Below are 25466 nucleotides of genomic sequence, written 5' to 3' on the forward strand. Positions count from 1 at the left end.
TGGGAACCAAAATGATTTTGTGAAAAATGCATGTTATATGGCTCTGTGCAGATAGTTACTATATGTATTATGTTATAATGATAACTTGTGCTGTATGAACATCTTAATAGTATGGTAAACGTAGCTTTGTAGATAAAATTAAGCTTTAGTAGTTAAAAGAGAAAATATGCATGTGTGTGTGTGTGTGTGTGGCGGGGGGGGGTTAAGGAATGAGAACACCTAAATTCCCTCTAGGAACACCTAAATTCTCCAGACAAGAGGAATTTATGGTTTTCTTACTAGAAGAAGTTAATTTCTTCAGGCCATGCTCAGACTGGAGGATGCCGTGGGGATTAAAAAAAATAGCTGACATACAACAGACAGAGTTTCTTGTTTTAAATAAAATGTATGCATAACCATGAAGGATATAAGAATATGCAACAGTGTATTTTTTTTAGGGGTGATTCCTTTATTCACAAGGTATTCTTGTTGTGGCTTAAGCGCCCAAGAGAGCACCTAGACATCTGTAAGTCTTTGCTTTTTAATGTCTTGCAATTGTCCTAACCCTAAATTTTTATTAGCCTAATTGTATTTCTACTTCTATAACCATTTTACTAGTATTAAACTTCTAACATTTTAAAAACCAAATGATTGGCATTTCTCACAAATTCATATCAGGAGACAGAGAACCCATTTTTCATTTGAATGGCATAATTTGATTGCAAGCTGTCCTCGGAATAAGAACCAACCAGACAGCTCCAGCTCCTGACCTTCCTGCCGACCAAGCCACTGAAATGAGGAACACAACATTTCAGCAGGAGATGGGATCAGATTATCTGTGAACAGAAAAAGGAGGAGTTTGTGGAAAACTAAATGGCTCAAACTGCTGTTGGCAAAGAGATGACAAGGGAAAAGTGCTGAAAAAGATAAGAAAGGAAATAGGAGAGCAGTTTATGTATTGGTCCAAACATGGAAAGGATGGGAATGGGACACGCTTTCCTGGCTCCCCAGCACACCAGGGGTTAAAGGAATGCTGCTTCTCCTCTTCTGTGCTGCAGCAACTCTCATCTTTTTACCATGCTCCACACCTTGGCAGTGCAGCTCATCCAGCAGCTGAGCCAGGGCATGCAGGTGGCAGCCAGGCCTCCTGATCCACAAACGGCTACAAAAGGACAGGGAATGAGGGCACCGAGAATAATCCCAAAACCAAAGAGGACCCGGGAAGGACAAAACAGAGTCAAGGAGTGAATCTGCCTGGAGATAGGGCCGGGCACTTGTAGATAAGGGGAGAAACCATCAGTTCCAATAAATGTTAGAAATTGACCCAGACAGCTGCTCAAAGTCCCGCTACATTCCTGAACTTCGAGGAGTAGAACAAAGACTTAACAGAGCCATGAATATCGGCTGTTATACAAAAGGAGGGTGCACATTAACGAGGACAGGCTCCAGGCGCATCGGGAAGTCGGAACCTTCCAAGGAACTCAGCCGGTGGGCAAAGGCAGAGGGAGATGCGGCCGGGAAAATGAGGATAAAAAGGAGGCTGCGGACTACAGCCACGGCAGAGAGCGCACGGCAAATGCCCCACGGCCTCTGCCCCTGCTCGGCAATAAAGTCACTTTGACAGGACTCCTCGCTCTCCGCCGGGCACACGAACCTCCGGCGACGGGAATTTCCCCGCCCGCTCCCGGCCGCGGGGCAGCCCCTCTGTCCTACCCACAGCAGCCGGGCCGAGCCAGCGCTGCTCCGGCAGCGGCTCCTGCCCGGCCCCGGCGGGAAGGAGACCGCGGGCAGCCGCTCCCGCAGCGCCCTCAGCCCAGGGCCGGCACGGGCCGGACACGGCACCGGCGAGCCGCCGGAGCCCCCTGCCGCCCCCTCCGCCCGCAGCCGGCCCCGAGCCCCCGCAGAGCCCAGCGCGGCTCCCACCTGCGCCGGGGCCGCCTCCGAGCTCCGCCGCCGCCGCCTCACCGCGCTCCGGCCGCTGCCGCCGCTGCCGGGCCCGCACAGCCGCTCGGCCAATGGCGGCGCTGCGCGGCCACGGCCGCCCTCAGCCCGCCGCCGGGGCCGCGCCGCGCCCCGCTCCCACCAATCAGCGCGCCGCAACCGCGACTGACGGCACCGGCGGCCAATGGCAGCGAGCTCGGGGCGGGCTCTGCGCACGGCCCCGCCTCGCCCCGCGCTCTCGGCGCCCCCGGGCTGCGTGAGGGGAAAGCCGGAGATGAGGAACAGCCCCGGCACGGGCCCGGGCCGAGCCGGGATTGAGCTGCCCACACAAACAAACTTCTCCGCGCCTCCCGCCACGGCTTTCCCGGCCCTGCGCCTCCCGTGCCTCCGCCTCTGCGGGAAGCCCAGGAGCCTCACTTCTCCTGCCCCTCGTTAGCGCATCAGTGCTTCGCTTTGATTTCCCCCGAAAAGGGAAACCTGCCCGAAGCCCTGTGGGTGGGTGGGGCAGGGGAGAGATTTCTGGCAGAAAACTCCAAAGACTCGGAGCAGGAGAAGGAGAAGTCAGTGCAGAGCCTTAAATGCAGCTTTCCCCACGGCTCCCTGCTCCCAGCTGCACCTCCTCCCCCGGCAGGGCAGGAGACAGGGAATGGGGCCATGCTCAGCTCATCCCCCGGGGCTTCTCCCTCTGCTCAGGGACAGGAGTCGTTCCCTGCTGCACCCTGCGCTCTCTCCCGGCCGAGACTTCTCCAGGAACTTCTCGGAGCGGAGTCCATCCCCTGGGCACAGCCCCCTCCGAGTGCTGCAGCGTGGGTCACTGTGCCACGGGCTCAGTCCTGCCAGGACAGGCTGCTCCAGCGGGGCCCCTCTGCCCGCGGGCTCACAGCCTCCTCTCAGGCATCGCCGAGCTCCAGCCCGGCTCCTCCAGGGGCTGCAGGGGATCTCTGCATCCCCATGGACCTGCAGGGGGATCTCTGCGGCCTCATTGTAATATATGTTATGGAATAATTTGTGCTTATGTAAAATATACATTAAGTCAGTTGTGCTTGTAGAAAAAGATTCCTAAAGTTTTATATGACCGGTGGCTGCAGCCAGGGCTGGAAAACCAGAGTTGGCAGAGAAAGAAAGACCTAATTTACAAATGAAAAAAGGTGTCTCTGCAGAGATGGGCTCTTTCCGGGGACAATCCAGGAGACACCCAACGTTTAACCCCTGCTCTGCCGGGGAGCCAGGAAACCGTGTCCCATTCCCATCCTTTCCATGCTTGGACCAATACAGAAACTGCTTTCCTATTTCCTTTCTTATCTTTTTCAACACTTTCCCCTTGTCATCTCTTTGCCAACATCAGTTTGAGTAATTTAGTTTTCCACAAACTGCTTTTTTTTTCTGCTAACAGATAATCTGATCCCATCCCCTGGTGAAATGTGTTCCTCATTTCAGTGGCTTGGTCGACAGGAAGGTCAGGAGCTGAAGCTGTCTGGTTGGTCCTTATTCCAAGGACAGCTTGTAATCGAATGATGCCATTGAAATCATAAATGGTTTCTCTGTCTCCTGATAGGAATTTGTGAAAAATGCCAATCATTTGGTTTTTAGAATTTTAAAAGTTTAATAATAATAAAATGGTGAGAAAGATAGGAATAGAATTAGAGTGATAAAAATTTAGAGTTAAGACAATTACAAGACAATAAAAAAGAAAGAATATCTGAGGTCCAGATGCTCTCAGGCACTTAAGCCAAGAGGAATGTACCTTGTGAATGAAGAAATCACCCCTAAAACAATACACTGTTGCATATTCATATATCCTTCATGGTTATACATACATTATATTTGAAACAAAAAACTCTGTCTGTTGTATGTCAACTGCTTTCTTTAATTCCCACGGGGTCTTCAAGTCTGAGCAAGGCGTGAAGAAATCAGCTTCTTCTAATAAGAAAACCATAAATTGCTCTTCTCTGGAGAATTTGCATGTTCCTTGAAGCGAGTATCTCATTCCTTAAACCCCCCCCCACACACATACATAGTTTCTTTTTTAACTACTAAAGCTTCATTTTATCTACAAAGCTACATTTACCATACTGTTATATGTAGCAGATATAATTGGCACCATTTCTAATATGATATATGTGATATTGAATGTTTGTTAGATTTGTTAGAACACTGTAACACTCTACACGTTTGTATAAGCATTCCCCCCCACCCTCGCAGGTGAGACCGGGTGTATATTGGAAACTGATTTACAAGTAAGAAGGTGCGGCTCCCCAGGAGATGGGCCATGGCTGGGGAGATGCAGGAACCCCAGGTGCTGATCCTTGCCTGAAGGACCCGAGATGGATATCATGGAAATCCTTGGGCAGACACAGGTGAATGCAGCCTACCCTCCCGTAAATTTCATCAAGGGATTCAACAAACTCCAGACACTGAATTGTTCTCCCTCATCACCAAAGCAGAAAATCTTATTAACATGTGGACTCTGAAGAGAAGAAAAGACTGATTACTGAAACCTTGGCCTCAGGAAGAATTTTCCCTATAAAAACCGCTTGTGCCAGGATGGAGGTGTGTGGGCATAGAGGAAAACCTCTGCTGAGGCTGACCTCTTTGTTGCACACCCAGGGCCGACCCCAGGCTCGGCTCTGTTCTTTCCTTGTGGCTGGCCTAGATAGAATTTGATTGCAAAATAAATATTTTATTTTTTCATATTAATTTGGCTGGACAAATTTTCATTTATAACAGTTGTAATACATAAAAGGAAGAATCCCCATTTCTTCCACCATCCCAGCCTCAATACATTACCCCACCAGTTAGTTTTTAACACTGTTTTCCCATTTTTGGATTGGTGTCTGGGTTGTTTTTTTCTAGGATGACCTCCCGGTTGTCATCTATTTTCAACAATCTGATATATTAAACTTTCCACAAACACCCCCTTCATTAGCCAATAAACAGTCTAAAGCCAGCCTATTCTGGTACACTGTAGTTTTTCCCCATTTTCCCTGCAGGTACTTAATTTGGATGGGTTATAACAGTGGCTGTTGACATGGGTGTGTGTAACAAAAAGGAACTTTGGTTTCTTTCCATGTGATACTTTCTGTAGCATTTGTGACACGATCTTGCTGCTATCTCAGAAGGGAAAAGACAACAAATGAGAGACAGAAACAGGAATGACAGAGGTCTGGCATGGCTTATACCCCCACCTCCCCTGCCTGTGGGGCTGCTGCCCACAGCAGGTAGGTGTGATCTTCTCGCTGGTGAGTACAGTGCTCAGTCCAGGCTTGCCCTCTCTTTCCCTTGTCACTCCTTTTTGCTGATTTTTCTATGCAAGTCCTTTTCAACGCTCCTTTGGTGTGTTTTGGTGTTGCCCATTTTAGATGTGATAGTCCATTCCTCACGTTTCTTCACAAGTCCTCTGCCTCTGTTTCCCACTTTCTCTAACAACCTGAATACCACCTTCTTTCAACTACTCAAAAAGTCCTTTCTCTCACAATACCATTCAACACAATCCACCTGCCTCCAAGGAGATAAAGTAAAGCTCAAAATAAACAATCTACATTATATATACTTCCATTAATCTACATTTACTCACTTTTATTTTTCACTCACTCTCACATACAAGGTACCTTTTACTTTCAAACAGTCTACATTACATATCTACACCCTGAGTGCTCATGGAATGTTAATCCATCAACCCAGCAGGTTTAATCCTGGATGTCTCTCAACCCAGCAGAATTTTAGGTGTTACTGTTTTCCAACCCCATATCCCCTTGGATATTTTTAACCCTCAGTCCAGCTGTGTTGTCCAACCCCAGATCCCCTTGGGCATAACCTCAATCCACAACCCTGAGTGCTCTTGGAATGCAAATCCCCCAAATCCTCCTCTGGAAGGAGCCCCCAGAAAACAAACCCCCACGGCTCCTCCCCACCCACCTGATTCGGGAAGAATTTTCTCTGAGAGAAGTGGAAAAGAACCTCTTTATTTAAAAAACAAAACACTCCCCAGCACTAAAAAAAATGAACAACACCAGATGACAACAAAACTCTTTCACCACTCTGAAGAGATGACAAATCCAGAAAGTCTCTCCTGGGGGTGGTCGCCCGGGTCTGGGCGCTGGGGATTGCTCTGGGCACTGGGGATGGCTGCTGCAGATCACAGAGCGCAGGCTCCCGGTGCTCCTCGGGGTTCCCAGGTCCCAGTCCAGAGCAGGTTGGATGGTATTCAGAAGAAGGAAAGGGAAAGAAACAGTCCAGGGAAAGAATTGGACTGCCTAGTTAAACTAACTAACAGAAAAAAGCAAAGGCAAGAGCGGAAGCAAGAGCAAGCAAACAAAGCCAGCAAAAGCAAGCCAAGCCAGCCAGCACAAGCCTCTTGTGGAGAACAGACCATGGGGGGAGGTGAGCCAGCTGATAACAAGACAAAACAAACCTTCACTTTCAGAGTCAGTTCTGAGAGCACAGAACAGAATATCAAACATGAACAGAACCCACGATTGGGGATACAAACACCAGAACTTTACCCTGGGACACCTGGATTTCCACATCAGCAGGAGACAGTTCCTGACAGTCAAAGGGTCAGCGGCAGGGTCCTCAGCACACCCGTTCCTTAAATGTTATCTGGCCATACAGACGGTTTTAGCTACTTCTACAAGTATTTAAATCAACATTGGCTGTTTCACAAATACCTCTGAGTTATTACTGTCAGTTAGTTACAAAAATAAAAGCATTAGTTATTATTTCACAACTACAGCTACTTCTGCAAAAGTTAACATTCTAATGCATGGCACATGGCATCCAGTTCAATATTTTGCAATAGCCAAAACTAGTATGTATGTTTTTCACACTGTGCACAAACTAAACTATCATCCATGAATGATGTTCTGAGGATATGAGCTACACAGGGGCCAGGGCATTGGCCACAAAAAGCTGATAAATTATATTACAGCAAAAGCAGTTAAAAGTGATTACAAACTGTACTGTATCAAAATCGTTGTGATTAAGAATAAGTTGCAGAAGCCAAGACATAAGAGCAAAAGCCACCATCTACATAGTTCTCTATAACAAACCCAGGGCCGGTGTTTCCCTTGCAGGGAGCACTGGGGCCTTCCCCGGGCCCCTTCTGCCCTCTGGCAGAGCCGGTGGCATTTTCCAGCACACGCAGTTTGTAACCAAGAGTCGGGTGCAGCCCAGAAGGCTCCGAGCGCCTCCTCCCAGGCTGACTCTGCAGATCCGAGGCTGCTCTGGGCTCTGCCAGGGCTCTGCTGGGGCTCAGCTCTGGGCCAGGCTGGGCCCGCTCTCCCCTCACATTGCTCCGGGCAGCCGAGTCACAGAGGGAGGAGGAAGGGACACCTCAAGGGAGTTGAGGTTTAAGAGAGTTTTTATTCAAAAACCTGCCATACCAAACAGGCTGTCATAAGAGCCTTAACAAACAGGCTGTCCTAACTACCATAACCAACTAGCACTGCTAACTACCATCACTAACTAGTTGTCCTAACTAACTACTGTAACTAAAAGCTGTCCTCCACTGCTTCATCTCCTCCGCTGCTCCCTCAGTTGCTTTGCTGTGGTGATCAGAGGGGTCAGGCTGGAGAGAGGCTTGGCTGATGATAAAAATGGGTGCTGCCCAAAGGATAAAAAAGAAAGAAATGAACTGTTACTTTCCAGAGTCAACTTCCTCACAGGCTCTGTTGCAACAAGACAAAGGGAAATGGTCAGAAACTCAGGAGAGGGAAGCAGGCTCAGGTTAGATCTAAGGCAGAATCTTTTTGCCAGGAGAGTGGGGAAACACTGACAGAAGGTGCCCAGGGATGTGGGAGGTGCCTCCTCCCTGGGAACATCCAAGCTCAGGCCAGGCAGAGCTCTGAGCACTGGACCTGCCTGAAGATGGCCCTGCTCCTTGTGGGGCACCAGGGGCAGATGCCCTCGAAAGGACCCTGCCAAGCCAAACCTGGCGAGGATTCTGCTTGCTTTGCGTGTGGAATGCAGCGAGGCTGGAGACTATCGGAGGGGCCCCAGAAGAAAACCCCTCCCTGGCGCTGCTGCTTCCCCTCGGCCGCTCGGCATTCACCTGCAGCAGCTCCTGGGCAGACCAGCGCTGCTCCTCGTCCGGCTCCAGGCTGCACTCGAGGAAGTCCCGCAGCAGAGCCGACAGGCGCCGGGGCTCCTGCAGCTGCGGGGTCCCGTTGTGCCGGATCAGAGCGCGAGCCTGCAGGAAAAGCAAACTCAGCGCTCTGCCAGCTTCCTTCCCACCCACAGGTGCTCACAGCGACCCCGGGTTCTCAGCCCCAGCTCCAGGGGCACTTTCCTCCCTGGCAGAGATGCTGCTCACAGCTCATTTTCCTATGCCAACCAAAAAACCCAAACCCTGGTGCTGCCACAGCCATTGGAAAGAGCTGATGCACTTGATTCACATTTTCAGGTCATCCTCAGAGCCAGAAGAGCTGCAACAGCATAAATCCCAAAGCAAATTGTTGTTGGAGACTGCAGAATATTTGTCTGTGTTGAGGCTCAAGTGCTCTGGGAATTCCCTTCCCCAGGTGCAGAAACCTCCAGCTGCTGCTCCCAGTGCAGGGTCACCCTGTGCTCACAGGGCTCTGCAGCCCCTGGAGAATTTGCCTCTTACCATGGCCCTCGTTTCCTTGAAGTAAGGAGGTTCTCCTTCCACCATCTCGATGGTCACAATGCCAAAGGACCAGATGTCCACCTTGGGGCCATAAGGAGAACTGGTCACAACTTCTGGGGCCATCCAGTGAGCAGTGCCCACCATGGAGCTGCGCCGGTCCTGCTCAGAGCTGAGCTGAGCACAGAGGCCAAAATCAGCTGAGGACAGAAACAAACACTGTCAAGGGCAGCTGGAATGAGGAAACCAAGCACCAAGACTCCCCACTCTCAGTCTGAGAATGCAGTAGTGAAGTGAGCTGGAAAAGTGCTCAGGGCTGTAGCCAAGGGAAGGTGGAACTGGACCCTTAAAGAAACCCTCAGCTTTCGTGCAGTGGCTTTTACTGATTCCCTTGAAGCTTTAGATTCCAACTCCTGCCCCTCTGGCTGGGCCATACCCAGAGCAAAGCCACCCCTGGCACCCTGCTGCTCTCCGGAGCTCTCTGCAGGGGCAGCCGCTCTCAGCTGGCAGCAGGGGCTGGGCAGTGTCCCCAGCAGCCCTTGTGGGGCTCTGGCCGGCACTGGGAAGCAGCCCCACAGCCGCACCCGGGAGCGCCGTGCCTGGCCAGGAACACCCACCCAGCTTGACAGAGCCGGCCATGCCCAGGAGGATGTTGGAGCTCTTCAGATCTCTGTGGATCACCCGGTTCGCATGCAGGAAATCCAGGCCCTGCAGGCACTGAGAGAGAACAAGAAACACCAGGACAAAAACCAGTGGCCGGAATCTATCACACAAGAAAGGACAGTTCCGAATTCTGCCAGCAGCAGCTTTGCTGTGACAGGCCAGGAGTGCAGAGCAGACAGGCTCCAGGCAAACGGTTCAGGGCAAAGCTGAGAACAGCACATCAAATCCAGAACAGACAGAGAGTGCCACAACAGCAGGAAAGAGAGCAAGAACAGAGCAGAAGTGCAGCGATGCTGGCAGGCCGTTCACTGCAGAGGCTCTTTCTTCTCCAGCTCATGAAACCAACAAACAGAGCCCTGAGCATGGAGCCACTCCTGTTCTCACGCCTCTGTGGAAGGACCATCGTGTCCAAGCCGTGGCAGCCACAGGCAGGATCCCTCACCTCCCGACTGACAGCTGCCATCTCTCCTTCAGCCATGTGTGTCTGTCTGACAACGTCCTGCAAAGTTCCTCCATCCATGTATTCCATCACCAGCCAGAGATCTCCGTCAACAAGGAAGCTGGAAGAGAAAAGCAGTGACATGGAGACAAATGTGCAATGCTCAATTCCCCCATGGAAAAGCCTGGAGTGTAGTTTTGTTTCCAGGTCACTTGTCCATGAGGACAGAATCAGATGGAGAGACATTCCTGCCAGGCTGCAGAGTCCTTGGAATCTGCACAGTCTAAAGGAGGAGACCCCTGTGAGAAAGGAGAGGCCTTAGATGGCAAGCAGGTAAAAAATGCAGTTTAGCAACAGCCCAGATCAGTGTGGAACCACAACACTGGCCCCCAGCTGGTTCAGCTTCTGAGCTCATCAGTTCCACCATTCCCTGCAGAACAAGGCAACACAACCCCCAGGGTTATCCAGGGGAGGAGGCCGTGCAGCACTTGGGACAAAAGCAATCAGAAACCTTTCAGAAAGTCCCTTCAGAAACAGGCAAGGCCAGTGAAAAATGGGCAAATGAGGCATTTGTGCAAACAAGGCCCTGGTTTTCCTGGCATCTGCAGCAATGCAAAAGGGCTGGGAAGAAGAAGCCAAGGGAAATAATTTCTGCTGTGGTTTATCAGCACTTGTTGTAAGACACAGAAAACGGGGTCAACTTGAAGGAAAAACCAAACCAAAGCAACCAAAGCACATGGAGGGAGCGAACTGCCAGGCTGCTGTTTTGGGAAGATACGGCTGGGTCAGGCATTTTCAAAACAGGCTACAGACTACGGGTGCCAGGAAAGGTTAAGGCAGGGCCCGTGCACGGGATGAGGCCTGAAGCACTCACCTGTCCAAAGAGTTGACAATGTTGGGGTTCTTCTTGTCCTTCAGGAGCAGGAGCTCATTCACAGCGCGTTCCCTGTTCTGCCCTCTGAGACTCATTTTCTTTATGGCCACCTGAGGGGACATTGCAGACCTTTAACTGGAGGAGTCTGTGGCAGGAGGCCACAGCCAACACGGGGCGAGGCTTTTTGGAGCGACGGAGCCGGGCTGTGCCAAACTGCCCTGGGATGGGCACCAGAACTCAGCAAGGGCCACTCCCACAGCCCATTGCTCTGCTTGCTGGGGCTGCTTACAGGACACATGGCCAGAGACATTTGGCCTTGCAAGCTCTGCAGAAATGGCCCCTCAGCTGTCAGCCTCCCAGCTCTAACCACATTCTCTGCACCTACAGTCTTCTCAAATGGCCTCAACACTCTCATTATTATTCAAATACATTTTGCAAGCAGGAGGTAATTCTGGTTCTGTGAAAACAGAGCAAAACAGCTGGGAACCCTTTAGCAATTGCATGGGATTTGGTCATGATTTCAGATGCAGCTGCTCTGTTTGGGATTGCACAACAAAGCAAACACACACATCCATTGCTCAGGTGATCCCTGTCACAGGCTGTCACTGACCCCAGACCCAAACACAACTGCAGGGTTTAGGAGAGAGCTTTGCTCTGGACATCCATCTTCTCATTTCTGTCCCTCTCTCTCTGTGGACAGCTGAAGTGGAACTAAAGTCCCAAATTGAGCCCAAGCAGGATCTCACCCTAATTAGGCCTTGAGGTACCCTTTGAAGATGAAAGGCAGGATGGAAAAACTGCTAAATAGTGTTCCTGTCTGCGGCTGGGGTGAAGATAAATTGGGCCTCAGTCTCCAACACTGATCCATTCACACTTTTAGATATGAAGAGCAAGCCAGCATGTCCTGCTCTGACAGACACTGCTGCCCTCCTTGCATCCCTTTGGGCACTCCAGAAGGACCAAGTGTGTCCCAGCTGTGCTCTGCAGGCTGACACTGCTCTGCCTTCAGAGGAGCAGCCTGTGCAGGAAAGCTCTGCTGGCCCCCAGAGCTGCAGCCACAGCTCCCAGCAGAGGGGAGAGCCCTGGAGAGCTGCCAGACGTGCTGGGCGTGTTGGCACTGACCTCTCCTCCATTGGCCCTGTCGAGTCCTTTGGAAACAGTTCCAAAAGCCCTGGAGACAAAACAGCAGAGAAGAAAGAAGCAGTGCTTGAGGCCCTGGGAGTGAAAGCCAGCCCAGACAGGAGATCTCTGCTGCCTGCAGCACTCACAAACACCTGGGTGCATCGACCCTTGCAACAACAGCACAACAGCCACCAGCCCTCTGCCATGCCAGGTGTGCAAGGGAAAACTGAGACCCAACACGAAGGAATTGGGCTGGAGCAAATCCCAAATGTCCACGCTGAATTGCTTTAGTTCAAAACCTGAAGTGAGCAATGGGTGTCTAAAGAACTGGAAAAGAATGCATTTCATCCTTTTCCATTTCCTGCCTAAGACCTGCAGGATCCACAAGGGCCCTGCCATCAGGCAGGGGATGCATTTTCCCCCAGAATGCATCAGCTCTGTGTCTGTTCCTGAATGTATGGGCTCTACGAGCTGTGCTAGAATAGAGCACTTATTAGTTCATCTCCGGTTCCTGTTTCTAAACCTTTAGGTTGTTAATTCTGACCGGAAGATATTTTATGAAGCAAAATATTTGAAAGAAATCTCCTTGAGAGCTGTTGTCTGACAGTCTCCAGATGGTGAGTGGCTCTTTTAGGCAATCCAGTTCCAGACACAGAAGATCTCACAGGTCCTGCTCCTTGCTGCAGGCAGGACACTGCCAGCCTCAGGGGCCTGTGACGGCTCCTTCTGACCACAGTTCTCAATTCTGATCAGGACTGAGAGACAGCAGGATGGCACCCCAGTGTCTGAAGGTGTTTGGAGCTCTCCTGACTTCTCCCTTGATCCTGCACCAGCACAGCCCCTGGGCTGCTTGTGCAGAAGTAGCTGCCGTGCACTTACCCTTGGCCAATCTGCTCCACTTCCACGTATTTCTCGGCAGGCTCCGCCACGCTCACGATGTTCCCTGAAAGAAACCACGTGGAAGAGGCTCCCTCCCAGAGCGAGACCCCACCAGAGCAGAGCCAGAATGCAGCCCCACTCCCTGGGGCTGTGAGCCCCTTGGTCTCAGCTGGGGAAGGACAATAAATGCCCCTGTGACATTCAGCTGCAGAGCAACGCTGGCTGCAGCTGATGCCGAGACACACACACAGCCCCCTGCTCTGAACACAGGAACAGAGCAGACGTACTCAGCTGCACCAGGCACCACTCCCCTCTCCCCTCTGGCTGCAGGGCTGTGCTGCTGTCAGAACCTTCAGCCCAGGATCCCACAGCGGAGGGAGGTTCCGTGTCCTCTTCCCAAGCACAGGGAGGTTCAGTGTCCTCTTCCCAAGCACAGGAAGGTTCTGGGTCCTCTTCCCAAAATGCTGCAGGTTCGCCATCATCTTTCCAAGCCAGGGGATGTTCACTGTCCTCTTCCCATGCTGGGAGAAGTTCACCCTCCTCTTCCCAAGGCACAGGATGTCCTCTGTCCTCATCCCACAGCGGGAGATGTCCTCTGTCCTCATCCCACACCATGGGGGCTTGGCCATCCTCGTCCTGCACCAGGGGACATCCACTGCCCTCGTCCCACGCTGGGAGATGTCCACTGTACCTGTCCCACGCCGCGGGAGCCTCGCCGCTGTATTCCCACAGCGCGGGATGTTCGCCCTTGTCTCCCAGAGCAGCGGGAAGTTCACTGTCATCTCCCGGCACCGAGGGAAGTTCACCAGCGTCCCCCAGAACAGCGGGGAGCTCACCGCTGTCTTCCTCCTCTTTGGCCTCCTCTTTGGGAGCAGAGGGAGTCAGAGGAGGGGCTGGTGCTGCTTTTGTGCCCTGTGGACAGATGGCAGCGTGAGGGACGGGAAGTTCTATCTCAGTGATCACCTTATTTACCTTCAGCTGCACATCCAGCTGCACAAAGCAGAAATTGGGTTTGGAGTCCTTCAAACTAACAATGGGCTAAAGTCGACATTGCCACTTATTGTTGGGAAAACGATATTCCACTGTGGCTAAAGCTAGCAAGCAATCCTCTGCCTGCAAAACCAGACCTGCAGCTCTTCAAAAGCTCAGCAGCAGAAAAGGAGAAATCTGCTGGGGATCTCTTTGCTGCTGCTGCTGCTGCTGCAAAGACTCTGACAGGAACTTTCCTTCAGCCTCCCAGGCTGGCACTCGGCTGCCACACTCCGAGCTCACAGCTTGCTGCACAATTCCAAACACCAAAGGTTCCTTTCTCACTCACCGGAGGAGGAGCTGCTCGGAATCCACACATGAGGTGCCCTGCAACAGGAGAGGGAACATGAACCAGATGCTGTCAGGAAAAAACTGCCTGTGGTGGGAAATGCCACAGTGCAAGGCAACCCCGAGAGAGCATTTTGCTTTCCCAGCGTCCCTCCAGGAGCCACAGTCCCTTCCCACAGCAAGAGAACAGCACAAAATGCTGGGCTGGGTCAGTTCTTGGCTGGACAGGGAGTTCCCGGCTCTGCTGCCACAGACTCCCCGCTGGAGGGAACAGAACCCCCCAGGGCTCATTGCAAATGCTGTGCACGCCCCGCTGGCTGCAGACACCCCCTTTTTCAGCTGCAGCTGCTGGCAGGAGCTCTCCCAAAGCAATGGTGCCTTCATGGCCATTTGGTTACAAAGTCAGCTCGGGTCCAGAGGAAGAACAGAAAGCACACAGCAAGCCCAAAGCCACAGCACCGAGAGAAAACCTCGACTTACGTGCCAAGTGGGTTAAAAAATAGCCCGAATAAGCCACAGAGTACAGCGTGCAAACTGCAGCAGCCACGTGCTGGATCATTCTGGCTGCGCTGCACACGTCTGCAGACTGCAGCCCTGCAAGCACACAAGGACACCCGTCAGGGCTGGGCTGGTGCTGAGAATGCCTCGGGCAGGAGGATCCTCCGGCAAGGAGCAGTGCCCAGAGCCACTGGGGACACTGAGGCCTCCGTGTCCCACAGCCACGGGAGCACCTCGGGGACGTGGCAGTGCTCCTGTGACATCACAGCAGCAGCTCACGCAGAAACCACCCAGAAGGTTCTCCTGGGTCACAAAGGAGCACAAAGAACCCTCCCAGGGCACAGCCTATTGCCCAAAGGCTCCAGAAGGAGCTCTGAAAATGCAGCAAACAGGGACACCCCATAGCCCAGCCTGAACACTGAGGAGGAACAAGGACGGGAGCACAGCAGAGGAAACAGGACCTTTAGTCACCGCTACTTCTGACTAAAGCCAGCAAGCCGTGTTCCCGCGGGGATCTTTGTTCTCGCTCTAAAAACAAGCAAGGTGCTGCACTCTAAATATACAGAAGGCAGGAACTGGGCAGGAGGTGGGATTAGGAAGGAGGAGGAGGAAGATGAGGATGAGGAGCAGGAAAAGGAGGAGAAACAGGAGGTTCCAGTGCCCCCTGAGGCCGCAGCACCCTTGGCCCTGGGACCATCGCCCCCAGCTCATCCTGCAGGTGAGAGGGGAGGGGGAGCTTGTCCCAAATATATCGGGGAGTCTCTGAGAGGGTTTTTTATTGGGGTGTGTTGGGAGCTTGCAGATTGTGGAATTGAGCCCCAGATGTTCGTCTGGGAGGCCCAAATAAACCCTGGGAGGTTTTTTTCTGTGTGTGTGTAGGTTTGGATCTTGCAGGACCCCAAAGCTGAGCCCCCTGGGGGATCTTTGGGAGTCCACGTGGCCATTGCCCAGTGTCACCAGGGGGAGGACATTGGCCCTGGGGACCCCCGGGGGAGCAGAGGAGGGGAACCCCTGGGACCCCTGGAGTGGGGAGAACAGAGAGGGGCGATCCTGGAGCTGGGGGACCCCCGGCTGGCTGGAAAGGGGGGGAGCCTGGAGAGGAGGAACCCCTGGGACACCTGGGATCTCAGAGTAGAGCATCAGGGGAGAAGGGACCCCATGGAGCCCCAACAGCCCCTGGATCATCCCTAAGCAGGACACCTGAGAAGGGGGAACCCCTGGAGCCATTGGACCCCCATCATCCCAAGGAAAGGAAACCTCTGGAACCCCAAAAGTGGAGAGATCAGAGATAGGGAACTCCTGGGAGTGTTGTTTTGGGCTGAACCTTGAGACTGTGGAGATTTTCATGGACACAAGAGTCCTGCTGAGTTCTAGGGATGGACTTGGGCAGGAGGAGCCTCCAGTCCAAGGTGCTCGCCTCTTGTTTTTCCCCCAAACCAGGATTTGTCATTCCCTGGGTGTGGCTGGATGGAGGAGGAGGAAAAGCCCCGGAGATGCTGCAGGAGGAGGAGCTGCAAACCCAGCCCAGGGAGCTGTGGGGAGGAAAGAGCCCCCCTGAGCCAGGAAGGCGGGCGGAGATCCAGCCGGAGCTCGGAGCTGGTGGAGAAGCCTCATGGCAGGGAGAAGTCCCACAAGTGCTTGGAATGTGGGCAGGGTTTCAGCTGGAACTCCCACCTGATGGAACACCAGAGGATCCACACTGGGGAGAGGCCCTACGAGTGTGGGGAGTGTGGGAAGAGCTTCAGTGGGACCTCCGACCTCACCAAGCACCACAGGATCCACACTGGGGAACGGCCCTATGAGTGCTTGGAATGTCAGAAGAGCTTCAGGTGGAATTCAGAGATCATCACTCACCAGCACCTCCACACCAGGGAGGCCCTGCGGGTGTCCTGAGTGGGGGCAGAGCTTCGTGCGCTGCTCCAGCTCCATCCCCATGGGAGGATCCGGGCTGGACGATCCCCAGTTGTTGCAGCCTGAGCTGCTACAAGGAGAGTCCACGGTAAAGAAGCAGAAAAGGCCTTTGCATGGTATCCACAGATGTCTGAATCAGCCATGCCGTGAGATGTTCAGGGTTTTCCCCAGCACGCCCATCCCCCTGCTCCAACTCTCAGCTCTCCCTGTCCTGAGGAGTCGGGGTGGGGGTGACCCTGGTCCCTGGGCAGTACAAAGATGAGGCCCAGTCAGGGAACAGGGAGGGAGTGGCCCAGGGACACAGGAACAGACACAGGAACAGGGCAAGGAGCAAACAGTCCAACAGCCCCTTGAGGGAAGCCTCCCGCGTCTCCCCAAACCAGGGAAATGCCCCCCAGGATCCCCACAATTCCCCTTTTTATATTATTAAGAAAGCTTCTCTGGAGGATCAACTGATTCAACACAAAATGACAAAATCAATCAAAAGCGCTCATACGACAATTTTCAAAATGCAAACAATTCTGAGTCTCTAATGTCCAAATAGATTTTCTTAGAGCTGGCAGGAGGGATGTGGGGTTTTCTTAGTCCGGTTTATCAGGAGATGGAATCAGGAGCCTTCAGTAGGGACTGGTTCTCTGGCCCCTGTGGCAGTGCTGCTGGCTGTGACAGACTCTGTACGAGGTAATGTAGGTGGTGGTGTGCCTGTTGGAAACTCCAAATAGAAATCATTACTTTTTAAGAAAAAGATGGTTAATTTAGGAAAACTTTCCTTTCTTCCCCCCCAATTACACTCCTTCAGGTATTATGAAGGAACTCTGGGGAAAGGGACTAGTGGAGGGAGGCCATGGAAAAGGGGAAAAGGAGGTAGGAATTTGTGGGAACATAAAAAAGGGGTAATAGGACAAGGGAAAGGAAACAGGGAAAGTGGGAGGGGGGCAAGGAGGCCACAGGAATTGGGGAAGGGTATTAGAAGAAGTGGGACTTATCAGACAGGAAAGTTGTTTTGATATGGAGGTGGAGTCTTGGATGGAAGGTGGCTTATCGGTGTTCTGTGCTCTTTCAGCTTTTGGGCTGTTGCTGGGATTTGGCTGCTGGTTTTGGGTTTAATTTCCCCGGTAGGAGTGTGGAGGACTTCCATGACATGGGTAATATTTCGCAGGTTTGCAGTTTGGTGCATGTTTGCTACCTTGCACTGGAACTCCACCAGGTCCTGTCACATCTGCTGCTTGGGGGCTTTTTCTTCCTTGTATTATATTAAATTCCACAATTTCTACATCTCCTAGACTGTGGAGTTATTTCCTGGGGTTATTCTTTTTTATAGCAGTCTGTTGAACAAACACATCTTGTTTGTTATCATTCAGGGTTATGAAACCGTATCTGTTTTTGACATTGAACCATTTCCTGTCCCCAGAACGTTCATGGCAAGGACTTTTTCACCTTGGCCAGCGGGTTTGCGTGTGTGTTGGTGATGCTGGACGTGGCGCCGGTGCTGGGGCGCTGCCGTGCGGGGCTCGTCCCGCTCCCGGCGCTGGCGGCCGCGCCGAGGCTCGGCCCCTTCTCCTTCCCGGGCTCTGTCCCGGCCGGTGCCCGCGGACGCTGCGGGCGCAGGAGCTCCGGAGCAGCAGCGGGGCGGGGGCGGCAGTTTCGCCCCAGGACTGCGGTTCTGAGCCGCCCCCGGCGGGGCTGCCCGCCCGCCGGCCTCGCCCGCCCGCCCTCGGCCCCGGGGCCGCGGCTGCCGCTCGTTGTCTCCGTGCGGGACCGCGCCGCGCTCCCCGCCCGTTTCCCGGACGCTGCGAGGGCTGATCATTTCTAGGTGTTCTGGAGAGGGCAGCGAGGTCAGTTAAAGTGCACAGGAGGCCAGTGAGGGCAGTTTGCTTGGAAATGGCCGAACTGGCCACAGTTCAAGCACCTCACGTTGTTAATGGGCACCACTGCCTCCCCCACCCCTTTGCTCATGGCCAGGGCTAAAGCAGTTTCTGAAGAAGAGGCCTTAGTGCAGGTGTCGACCATCTGTGGGATGGTTGGCTCTGGATCTTGGGGAAGAGCTCCGAGAAGCTTTTTGGTTTCCAGGTTGGCGTTAGACATTGCCATTTTTCCCAGGAGTTCATCCCTGGCCTCTACATTATCAATTTGGTGATCGATGGCCTCTGGGAGGTGGTCAACAAACTTAACAAATGTCTCTTCAACCCCCTGATGGATTGAAGAAAAGTTTTGGACAAGGGTGGTTCCACCAGGGATTTTTAAAGGAGCAGTCTTTGCAGCAGATTTGATGTCATCTAAGACATTGTTGGGCAGCATGACCTGATCCTCTGGTCTGCTAAATTCCCCCTCTCCTGCCAAAGTCTCAGGGCCTTCCTGGCCTTCGCCTAAAACTTCACTCAAGTCATACTTGGATAGGATTGGCTTTAAAAGTTTTTTCCACTGCAATAGTGCAGTGGTAATGTAATGGAAGGCATGGGGAATTAAGGTATGTCCTGTGAAAGTTTAGTCCAATACATTTTTAAAATATGGAGAATTGCGGCCGTAGTCTCTGGCCGCTTTTCTCAACTCCTTCCCCTCAGTGTGAGGAATCCACTCCCATCGCGGCTCCTTTCCCCGTTTAATGATGACAGGCGCCGCAAGGCAATCGAGATCTCTCACCAAGTCCAGGTCCCCATCCCGCAGGGCTCCTCCCTGATCCGTGTCCAGCCTCCTCCCGGCCTGTTGTTACTGCCGGGGTGCCGCCATCCTCATCCTCTTCGGAAGGTGGGTCGGGGCGGGCTGGAGCGCGCAGCCTCCGGCGGAGCGGTGGGGCCCGGTGACTCGGGGCCTGCAGGCCAGCATGGCGGGCTTCCAGCCAGGCCCGCGTTCGGTTCCGCGGCGTGGGAACCGGGATGGGCTGGAGAAGGAGGGAACCACCCTCAAGGGCCCACTCGGGGATGTGGGCAGGGGACAGAAGGGGCTGGTCCCGACGGTGACACCATCGACGCAGCTGCCAGCGCAGAGGAGGGACCCGAGGCGGGGCTGTACAACTGACATTCCTGGAGCTGGGGACCAAACTGGGGACAGGGCAGTCGGGGACAAGGGAGCGGGGAAGGCTCAGGCTGGAGTGGCCAGGGCCAGCCCGAGAGAGGGACTGAGTGGGGCAGGAGGCAGCAGGGAGTAGGTGACAGCCCTGTGCCCGTGGGCAGGGTCTGGCTCCCATCCCACCCATAGGGGAAGCAGGGTTAGGATCAGGGAGGGAGTAACACGGGGAACAAGAACCAGGGACCCAACTTTCTCCCTTAGGCTTTACTAATTTAAAAATCAAATTGAAAATAGGATTAAACTCGCCCACTTTATAATTTCCACCCACTTGTATATCATAAATGCATCACCCAACTTTCCCCCAGAATGAAAGTGACAAAACATCTTCCTGGGAAGCCTCAGGAAAGTGCTCAAACAAAAACTGAACAAAAGTTTTAAGATCCCTCTTTTTAAATGAAACATTCCCTAGTACTAAGGTTGCTTTAATCTGAATATAAATCTCTCATTGAGCTGGGGATAAATGATTGTCCATGTTTCCCAAACAACCCAAAATTCCCCCCCACGAGGCAAAAGGATGAACTTAAGATAAATGTGTTCATGTGTGGAGCTCTCCCCCGGGCACCTGGCAGCCCACGCTGCGAGTACTCACCAATGCGAGGGACACAAAGGAAAAGCGAAACCTCGAGGGGGCTGGTGGGCTCCTGCCGGTCCTTTGGATTCTGAAAGCTTCCCTTCCAAAGCGGCAGCCTTTCCTCAGAATTCCAAAGGGGTGCCGACAGGCCAGGAGAAACAGTCCTCACAAAGCGAAGGAAGAAGCTGGTCCCAAACGACGCTTGAATTCCCAAAGATCCCGGATCCGATGACCTTCAGGAGACGCTCTCTGGGACTGGACAACTGCCCAAGGTCCCTGTTCTGGGAGCCATTTGTTCCAGCCTGAACTGCTACAAGGAGAGTGCAGGGTAAAGAAGCAGAAAAGGCCTTTGCATGGTATCCACAGATACCAGGGGACAGATACTCCAGGGACAGCAGCCAGGTACTGCAACAGCGACCCGCACGTTATGGAGCAAAGAAGGACTGCGGTGGACTGGCTCTGCCGGTGCAACCACGAGTATCTCAGCCCGTTCCTCACGGAGCGCCGAGGTGAGCGCGGGGCAGAGCGTGTGCCCTCGAGCCCTGCTCTGGCAATGACCCTGAGGCCCCTCAAAACCTCCCTGGGAATCGCCCCAGAGCCCTCAGCCCTCCTTGTGCCCATCCCCGAGACCTTCTGTCCCTGCCACTGACCCCCGTGGCTCTCCCAGTCCATCCCAGTCTCTCCCAGTGCCTCCCGGCTGTCCATCTCAGCCTGGCGTGGCGCTGCCGCCCCTCAGCCAATCAGAGCGCGAGTCTCTGATGACTCATCAGTTGCCAGGCAGACCCGCAGCGCCGCGTGCCCCGCACTGGACTCGGCCTCCCAGTGCCGCGCGCTTCATTCCCAGTTCCTTCGCAGTGCCCCCCATTCCCTCCCACTCCTTCCCAGCCCATTCCCAGTTCCTGCCAGTGCCGCCCCAGTCCCTCCCACTCCTTCCCAGCCCATTCCCGGTTCCTCCCCAGTTCACTCCGAGATCTCCACCCTCTCCGAGTGCCCCCCATCCCCTCCCCTCTCTCTGAGTATCATCCCAGTCTTTCCCAGTTCATTCCAAGTCCCTCTCAGTCCATTCCCAGTCTGCCCCAAGGCCACACCACCCCTCCCCTCTCTCTCCCAGTTCCCCCCAGCTGATCCCAGTGTGTCCCCGCTCTCTCCCAGTGACCCCCAGCGTGTCCATCTCGCTGGTGCCCTCGAGCTCCCAGCCCGGCCCCGGCCGCCTGCTCTGCTCCTTGGTGGATTTCTACCCGGCCCACGTCCAGCTGAGGTGGTTCCAGGGCCAGCAGGAGCTATCTGTGGTGGCCACCGACATGGTCCCCAACTGGGACTGGACCCACCAGCTCCTGGTGCTGCTGGAAACCCCAACCCGGGCCGGGCTCACCTCCACCTGCCAGGTGCAGCACGTCAGCCTGGAGCACCCCTTGAGCCAGCACTGGGATACAGGGGAGGAATTGGGGGCACTGGGAGAGCCATTGGGATGTGCTGGGAGCAACTGGGAGGGAGTAGGAGAGAGCCTGATTTCAACTGGGAGAGGAGGTTGTGGGTTTGGAAGGGCTAAGAAGGGGTTTGAAGGATACCGGGGAGGGTGGGAAGGGATTCTGGGGGTCCTGGTGGACACTGGGAGGGAGTTTGGGTGTGCTGGGTATGACTGGGAGGGATGTGAGTGAGCCTGGAGGAGCTGGATGGAGATTGGGGATGGAAGAGCAGAGATTGGGACAAGGTTGGTTGTGCTGGGAAGAGACTGGGAGGGGTCTGGATGAACCCTGGTGGGGCTGGGAAGGGAATGAGAGAGAGTTTGGGGGTCCTGGAGCAGTGGGGGGCAACTGGAAGGAGGCTGTGGGATACTGAGAGGGACAGGAGGGGCTTTGGTGGGTCCTGGGAAGGTGAGGAAGGGATCAAGAGGGAGGTTTCAGGGGTCCTGAGTAGGTTGGGAGCAACCAGGAGGGTGCTTGGAGGGGCCTGGGTGCCTGTGAGAGTTTCTGGGGGGTCCTGACCCCTGCGGAGACCCCAGAGATGCTGCTGGATGCTGCCACAGCAAGATGCTGGCAGGAACTGGAGACTCCGAGTTGGGCTTCATCTTCCTGGCACTGGGGATCTGGTTCTACCTGCACAAGAAAGGGGGGTCCCGTGAGTCGTATCCCACCTCCCCCAGAATGTGAATGGTCCCCCCGGGGACCCCAGCCCGGTGTCACCCCCCGTTCTCTGCCCACAGAGCTCCTGAGCCACTGGCAGTGAGAGCCCCTCCCCGTGGCCCCGGACCCGGCCGGCACCCCCTGCTCCAGCCCCACGCTGATTTTGGGGGGATTGAGTGTCCCCCAGCCCTGCTGTCACTCTGCCCCTGCCCCCTGCTCCCAGTGTTCCCAGTAAAGCTTCCCAGTTAAACCCAGCCCAGTTCCTGGGGGCACTGGGGAGGGACTTGGGGGGACCCCACGGCGGGGCCGGCCCTGGGCAGGGAGGGCGGGTCCAGGTGGGGAACACTGCCTGCTGCGGGTCTGCCCGGCAACTGCTGAGTCATCAGCCCCGCTCTCGCTGATTGGCTGACTCTTCTCCACCGCGTTCTCTCATTGGCTGAGGAGAGGCCCGGCAGTGCAGAGAAGGAACGGGAGAGATCCCGCCCCGAGCACCGGCACGGGGACAACAGACCCAGCCTGGGCACAGGGAGGGAATTTATTACCAACCAAACCACGGCAGCACCAGGAGAAGGGAAAGAAATCCCTCCAGCACCTTCCCCCACCCAACGGGGATCACCCACAACAGGGTTATCCACCATGGAGAGACGGGGACATCCCAGTTTAGACCACAGCCAATTTTATTGAGTGTACCAGGTGTTTATACAGGGATTGACTTGTATGGTGCTTATAGAGGGCTCTGTTTCTGGTAACAATTTCCCATTGGTTACACATTCTTCGTGACATCCAGTAACCTGGGAACATTTATGTTATCACAAAGACTCACACCATGTTGCTTGGTCAGTCTTCTTGCCCAGGGAGACTTCAAGTGTGTCTGTGTCTCCCACAGTTTCTGCTCAGTCAGGCCTCAGATATCGGGCCCCTTTATCAGCTCCATTGCTTTACTCTCTGTTTTATTCCCCATACGGGGACACCAGGGCTCTGCCCCATGGGGGTCACTGGGGATCATCCAGCCCGGATCCTCCCATGGGGGATGGAGCTGCAGCAGCGCACCAAGCTCTTCCCTCACTCTCTTCCCTCACTCCAAGCTCTTCCCTCACTCGGGGCACTCACAGGGCTTCCCTTAGTGGTGCCTCCGTTGGTGTTGTGTCAGTTGAGAGCTCCCGAAGAAGTTCTTCCCACACTTCCCACACTCGTAGGGCCTCTCTCCAGTGTGGATGCGCCGGTGCTCAGTGAGGCTGGAGTTGCGGTTGAAGCCCTTCCCGCAGTCGGGGCAGCGGAAGGGCCTCTCCTCTGTGTGAATCCGCTCATGTAGGAGGAGATTGGAGCTGGTCTGAAACCTCTTCCCACACTGGGGACACTCGTAGGGCCTCTCCCCAGTGTGGATGCGCTGGTGTGCTTTCAGTTGGGATCTCCACCCAAAGCTCTTCCCACATTCCAAGCACTCATAGGGCCGTTCCCCAGTGTGGATCACCTGGTGTTCGAACAGGCTAGACCCCTGTATGAAGCTCTTCCCACACTTCCCACACTCGTAGGGCCTCTCCCCGGTGTGGATGTGCCGGTGCCTGATGAGGTGGGAGTTGTCCTTGAAGCCCTTCCCGCAGTCGGGGCAGAGGAAGGGCCTCTCCTCTGTGTGACTCCGCTTGTGTCTGAGGAGAGTGGAGCTTCTCTGAAACCTCTTCCCACACTCCCCACACTCGTAGGGCCGTTCCCCAGTGTGGATCCTCTGGTGCCGGATGAGGCTGGAGCTCCACCTGAAACCCTTCCCACATTCCAAGCACTTGTGGGGCTTCTCCCTGCCATGAGGCTTCTCCACCAGCTCTGAGCTCTGGCTGGATCTCCGCCCGCCTTCCTGGCTCAGGGAGGCTCTTTCCTCCCCACAGCTCCCTGGGCTGGGTTTGCAGCTCCTCCTCCTGCAGCATCTCCGGGGCTTTTCCTCCTCTTCCATCCAGCCACACCCTGGAAATGACAAATCCTGGTTAGAGGGAAAAACAAGAGAAGAGCTGCTTGGACTGGAGGTTCCGCCTTGCCCAAGTCCATCCCTGGAAGTCATTGGGAATCTTGTGTCTGTAAGAACCTCCAAAACACCAAGATTCAGCCCAAAAGTCCCACAAACTTCAAGACACAAATCAAAAACTCCCTGAACATCACAAGTCAGCAAAAACCTCCTCTACAAGATAAAGATTCAGTTCCCACATAAAACCAAAGCACCAACATTTAGCCCAATAAAGCTCAGAAACACCAAGATTCACCCCGTGAAAATCGTGGATCCCCCTCCACAGTCACCTGCTGCATGTGGGGGGAGCAGCGCTCCTGGGGCTGGGGGGAGGCTGCAGACACAGGGAGGGGTGGAACCTTCTGCTGCTTCCTCTTTCTGCTCCTCCTCCTCCTCCTCCTGTGTCTCTCCTCTTCCTCCTGCTATTCCTCCTTCTCCTGCACAATCCCACCCTCTCCTGCCACCTGCATCCTATGACCATTCTGTTCCTCAAGCCTGCTTCTCCTTCCCTTCTCCTCCTGCCCCCAGGCCCAGCACCCACTGCCGGCTCCCTCTTCCCCCCAGCCCCACAGCATCCCAGCGCAGGGGCAGGGATGGAGCTGGGGCAGGTCGGGCTGGGGCAGCGCTGGGCTCTCGGCCGCTCCCGCCCGCACTCGGTCCCCACTGCAGCCGCTCCCGCCAGGACAGCGCGGGGGGGCCCGGCCTTGGCGCTGCCCCACTCCCACCTCCCCAAATTCCCCTCGCGGGGCCATGGGGCCGAGGGGGGGCGCAGGTGGGTCCAGGTGGGGAATGCTGAGATAATTTTAAGAGTGGGTCCCCAAGAAGAAGAATTGGAATTTGTGGTAGACACAGGGGCAAAAAGAACCTTTATGTTAAATATTCCAAAAGGTTATAGTGTAAGCAAAGATACCGTAATAGTAACAGGAGCAAAAGGAGAGAGTTCCACAGTACCCGTTATTAAAAATGTGGTAATAGAGGGAGAAACTAGATTTTGGATGAGGGATGTTTTCTTGGTCCCAGGGGCAGGTAGCAATTTATTGGGACAAGATTTACAGGTGAAATTAGGAATAGGGGTTGTTCCAGAAGATGGGAAGATGACAGCTAGACTTTTAAAACTAGGCCAGGAGGATGGAAGAAGAATTAACAAGGAAGTTTGGGCTGGGGAGGGAAATAGGGGAAGATTAAATATTAACCCCATAAAGATTACAACTGAGGAAAAAAAAATTGTCCCATACATGTACAGCACTATCCTGTATCTTTAGAAGGACGGGAATGTTTAAAGCCAGTAATAGAAGGACTAATAAAGGATGGACATTAGAACCTTGTATGTCTCCCCATAATACCCCAATACTCCCAGTAAAGAAGCCTGATGGGAGCTATAGACTGGTACAAGCCTTAAGGGAGGTTAACAAAGGAACTCAGACCCGCTATCCAGTGGTACCAAATCCTTATACTCTTTTCAGTAAAGTTCCTCCCCAGCATCAGTGGT

At 54.0% G+C, this 25466-nt stretch overlaps 3 protein-coding genes across 3 annotated transcripts in view; 1 reads left to right on the forward strand and 2 right to left on the reverse strand.

Annotated features, from left to right (window-relative positions):
- Window positions 1–24472, reverse strand: part of LOC146764071 (uncharacterized) — a 60420-nt gene extending 35948 nt beyond the window's left edge. The window contains exon 1 of the mRNA XM_085565504.1: window positions 23175–24472. Coding sequence (XP_085421630.1) covers window positions 23175–24034 — 860 coding nt within the window. The 5' untranslated portion in view covers window positions 24035–24472. The remainder of the gene's footprint in view (window positions 1–23174) is intronic.
- On the reverse strand, window positions 7422–19289 carry LOC144248426 (uncharacterized). Its single transcript, XM_085565528.1, has 11 exons — window positions 16168–19289; window positions 15740–15824; window positions 12765–13415; window positions 12499–12586; window positions 11620–11668; window positions 10498–10607; window positions 9627–9744; window positions 9139–9238; window positions 8525–8721; window positions 7970–8107; window positions 7422–7521 (listed from the first exon to the last, which is right to left on the reverse strand). Exons 1-11 carry the CDS (start codon window positions 16246–16248, stop codon window positions 7432–7434), a joined length of 1707 nt encoding a protein of 568 aa, XP_085421654.1. The 5' UTR covers window positions 16249–19289; the 3' UTR covers window positions 7422–7431.
- LOC144248750 (class II histocompatibility antigen, B-L beta chain-like) lies at window positions 19547–22109 on the forward strand. Its single transcript, XM_077790743.2, has 3 exons — window positions 19547–20370; window positions 21014–21290; window positions 21855–22109. Exons 1-3 carry the CDS (start codon window positions 20289–20291, stop codon window positions 22009–22011), a joined length of 516 nt encoding a protein of 171 aa, XP_077646869.2. The 5' UTR covers window positions 19547–20288; the 3' UTR covers window positions 22012–22109.
- Window positions 24473–25466: the final 994 nt, after the last annotated feature.

Source organism: Lonchura striata, chromosome 36, assembly GCF_050655825.1.
Source record: "Lonchura striata isolate lonStrDom1 chromosome 36, ASM5065582v1, whole genome shotgun sequence".
Lineage (NCBI taxonomy): Eukaryota > Metazoa > Chordata > Aves > Passeriformes > Estrildidae > Lonchura > Lonchura striata.

What these genes read in the sequence shown, in the direction of transcription:
- LOC144248426 (XM_085565528.1), bottom strand. Translation starts at nt 16,248, where the DNA reads ATGGGGATGGAGCTGGAGCAGCGCACGAAGCTCTGCCCCCACTCAGGA. An exon ending in GTGGAGCAGATTGGCCAAGG is followed by an intron (nt 11,669 to 12,498) that starts GTAAGTGCACGG and finishes TTTTGTCTCCAG; the next exon opens with GGCTTTTGGAACTGTTTCCA. An exon ending in ATTGTCAACTCTTTGGACAG is followed by an intron (nt 9,745 to 10,497) that starts GTGAGTGCTTCA and finishes TTTCTCTTCCAG; the next exon opens with CTTCCTTGTTGACGGAGATC.
- LOC144248750 (XM_077790743.2), top strand. Translation starts at nt 20,289, where the DNA reads ATGGAGCAAAGAAGGACTGCGGTGGACTGGCTCTGCCGGTGCAACCAC. An exon ending in GTTCCTCACGGAGCGCCGAG is followed by an intron (nt 20,371 to 21,013) that starts GTGAGCGCGGGG and finishes GCTCTCTCCCAG; the next exon opens with TGACCCCCAGCGTGTCCATC. An exon ending in CCCTTGAGCCAGCACTGGGA is followed by an intron (nt 21,291 to 21,854) that starts TACAGGGGAGGA and finishes TGACCCCTGCGG; the next exon opens with AGACCCCAGAGATGCTGCTG.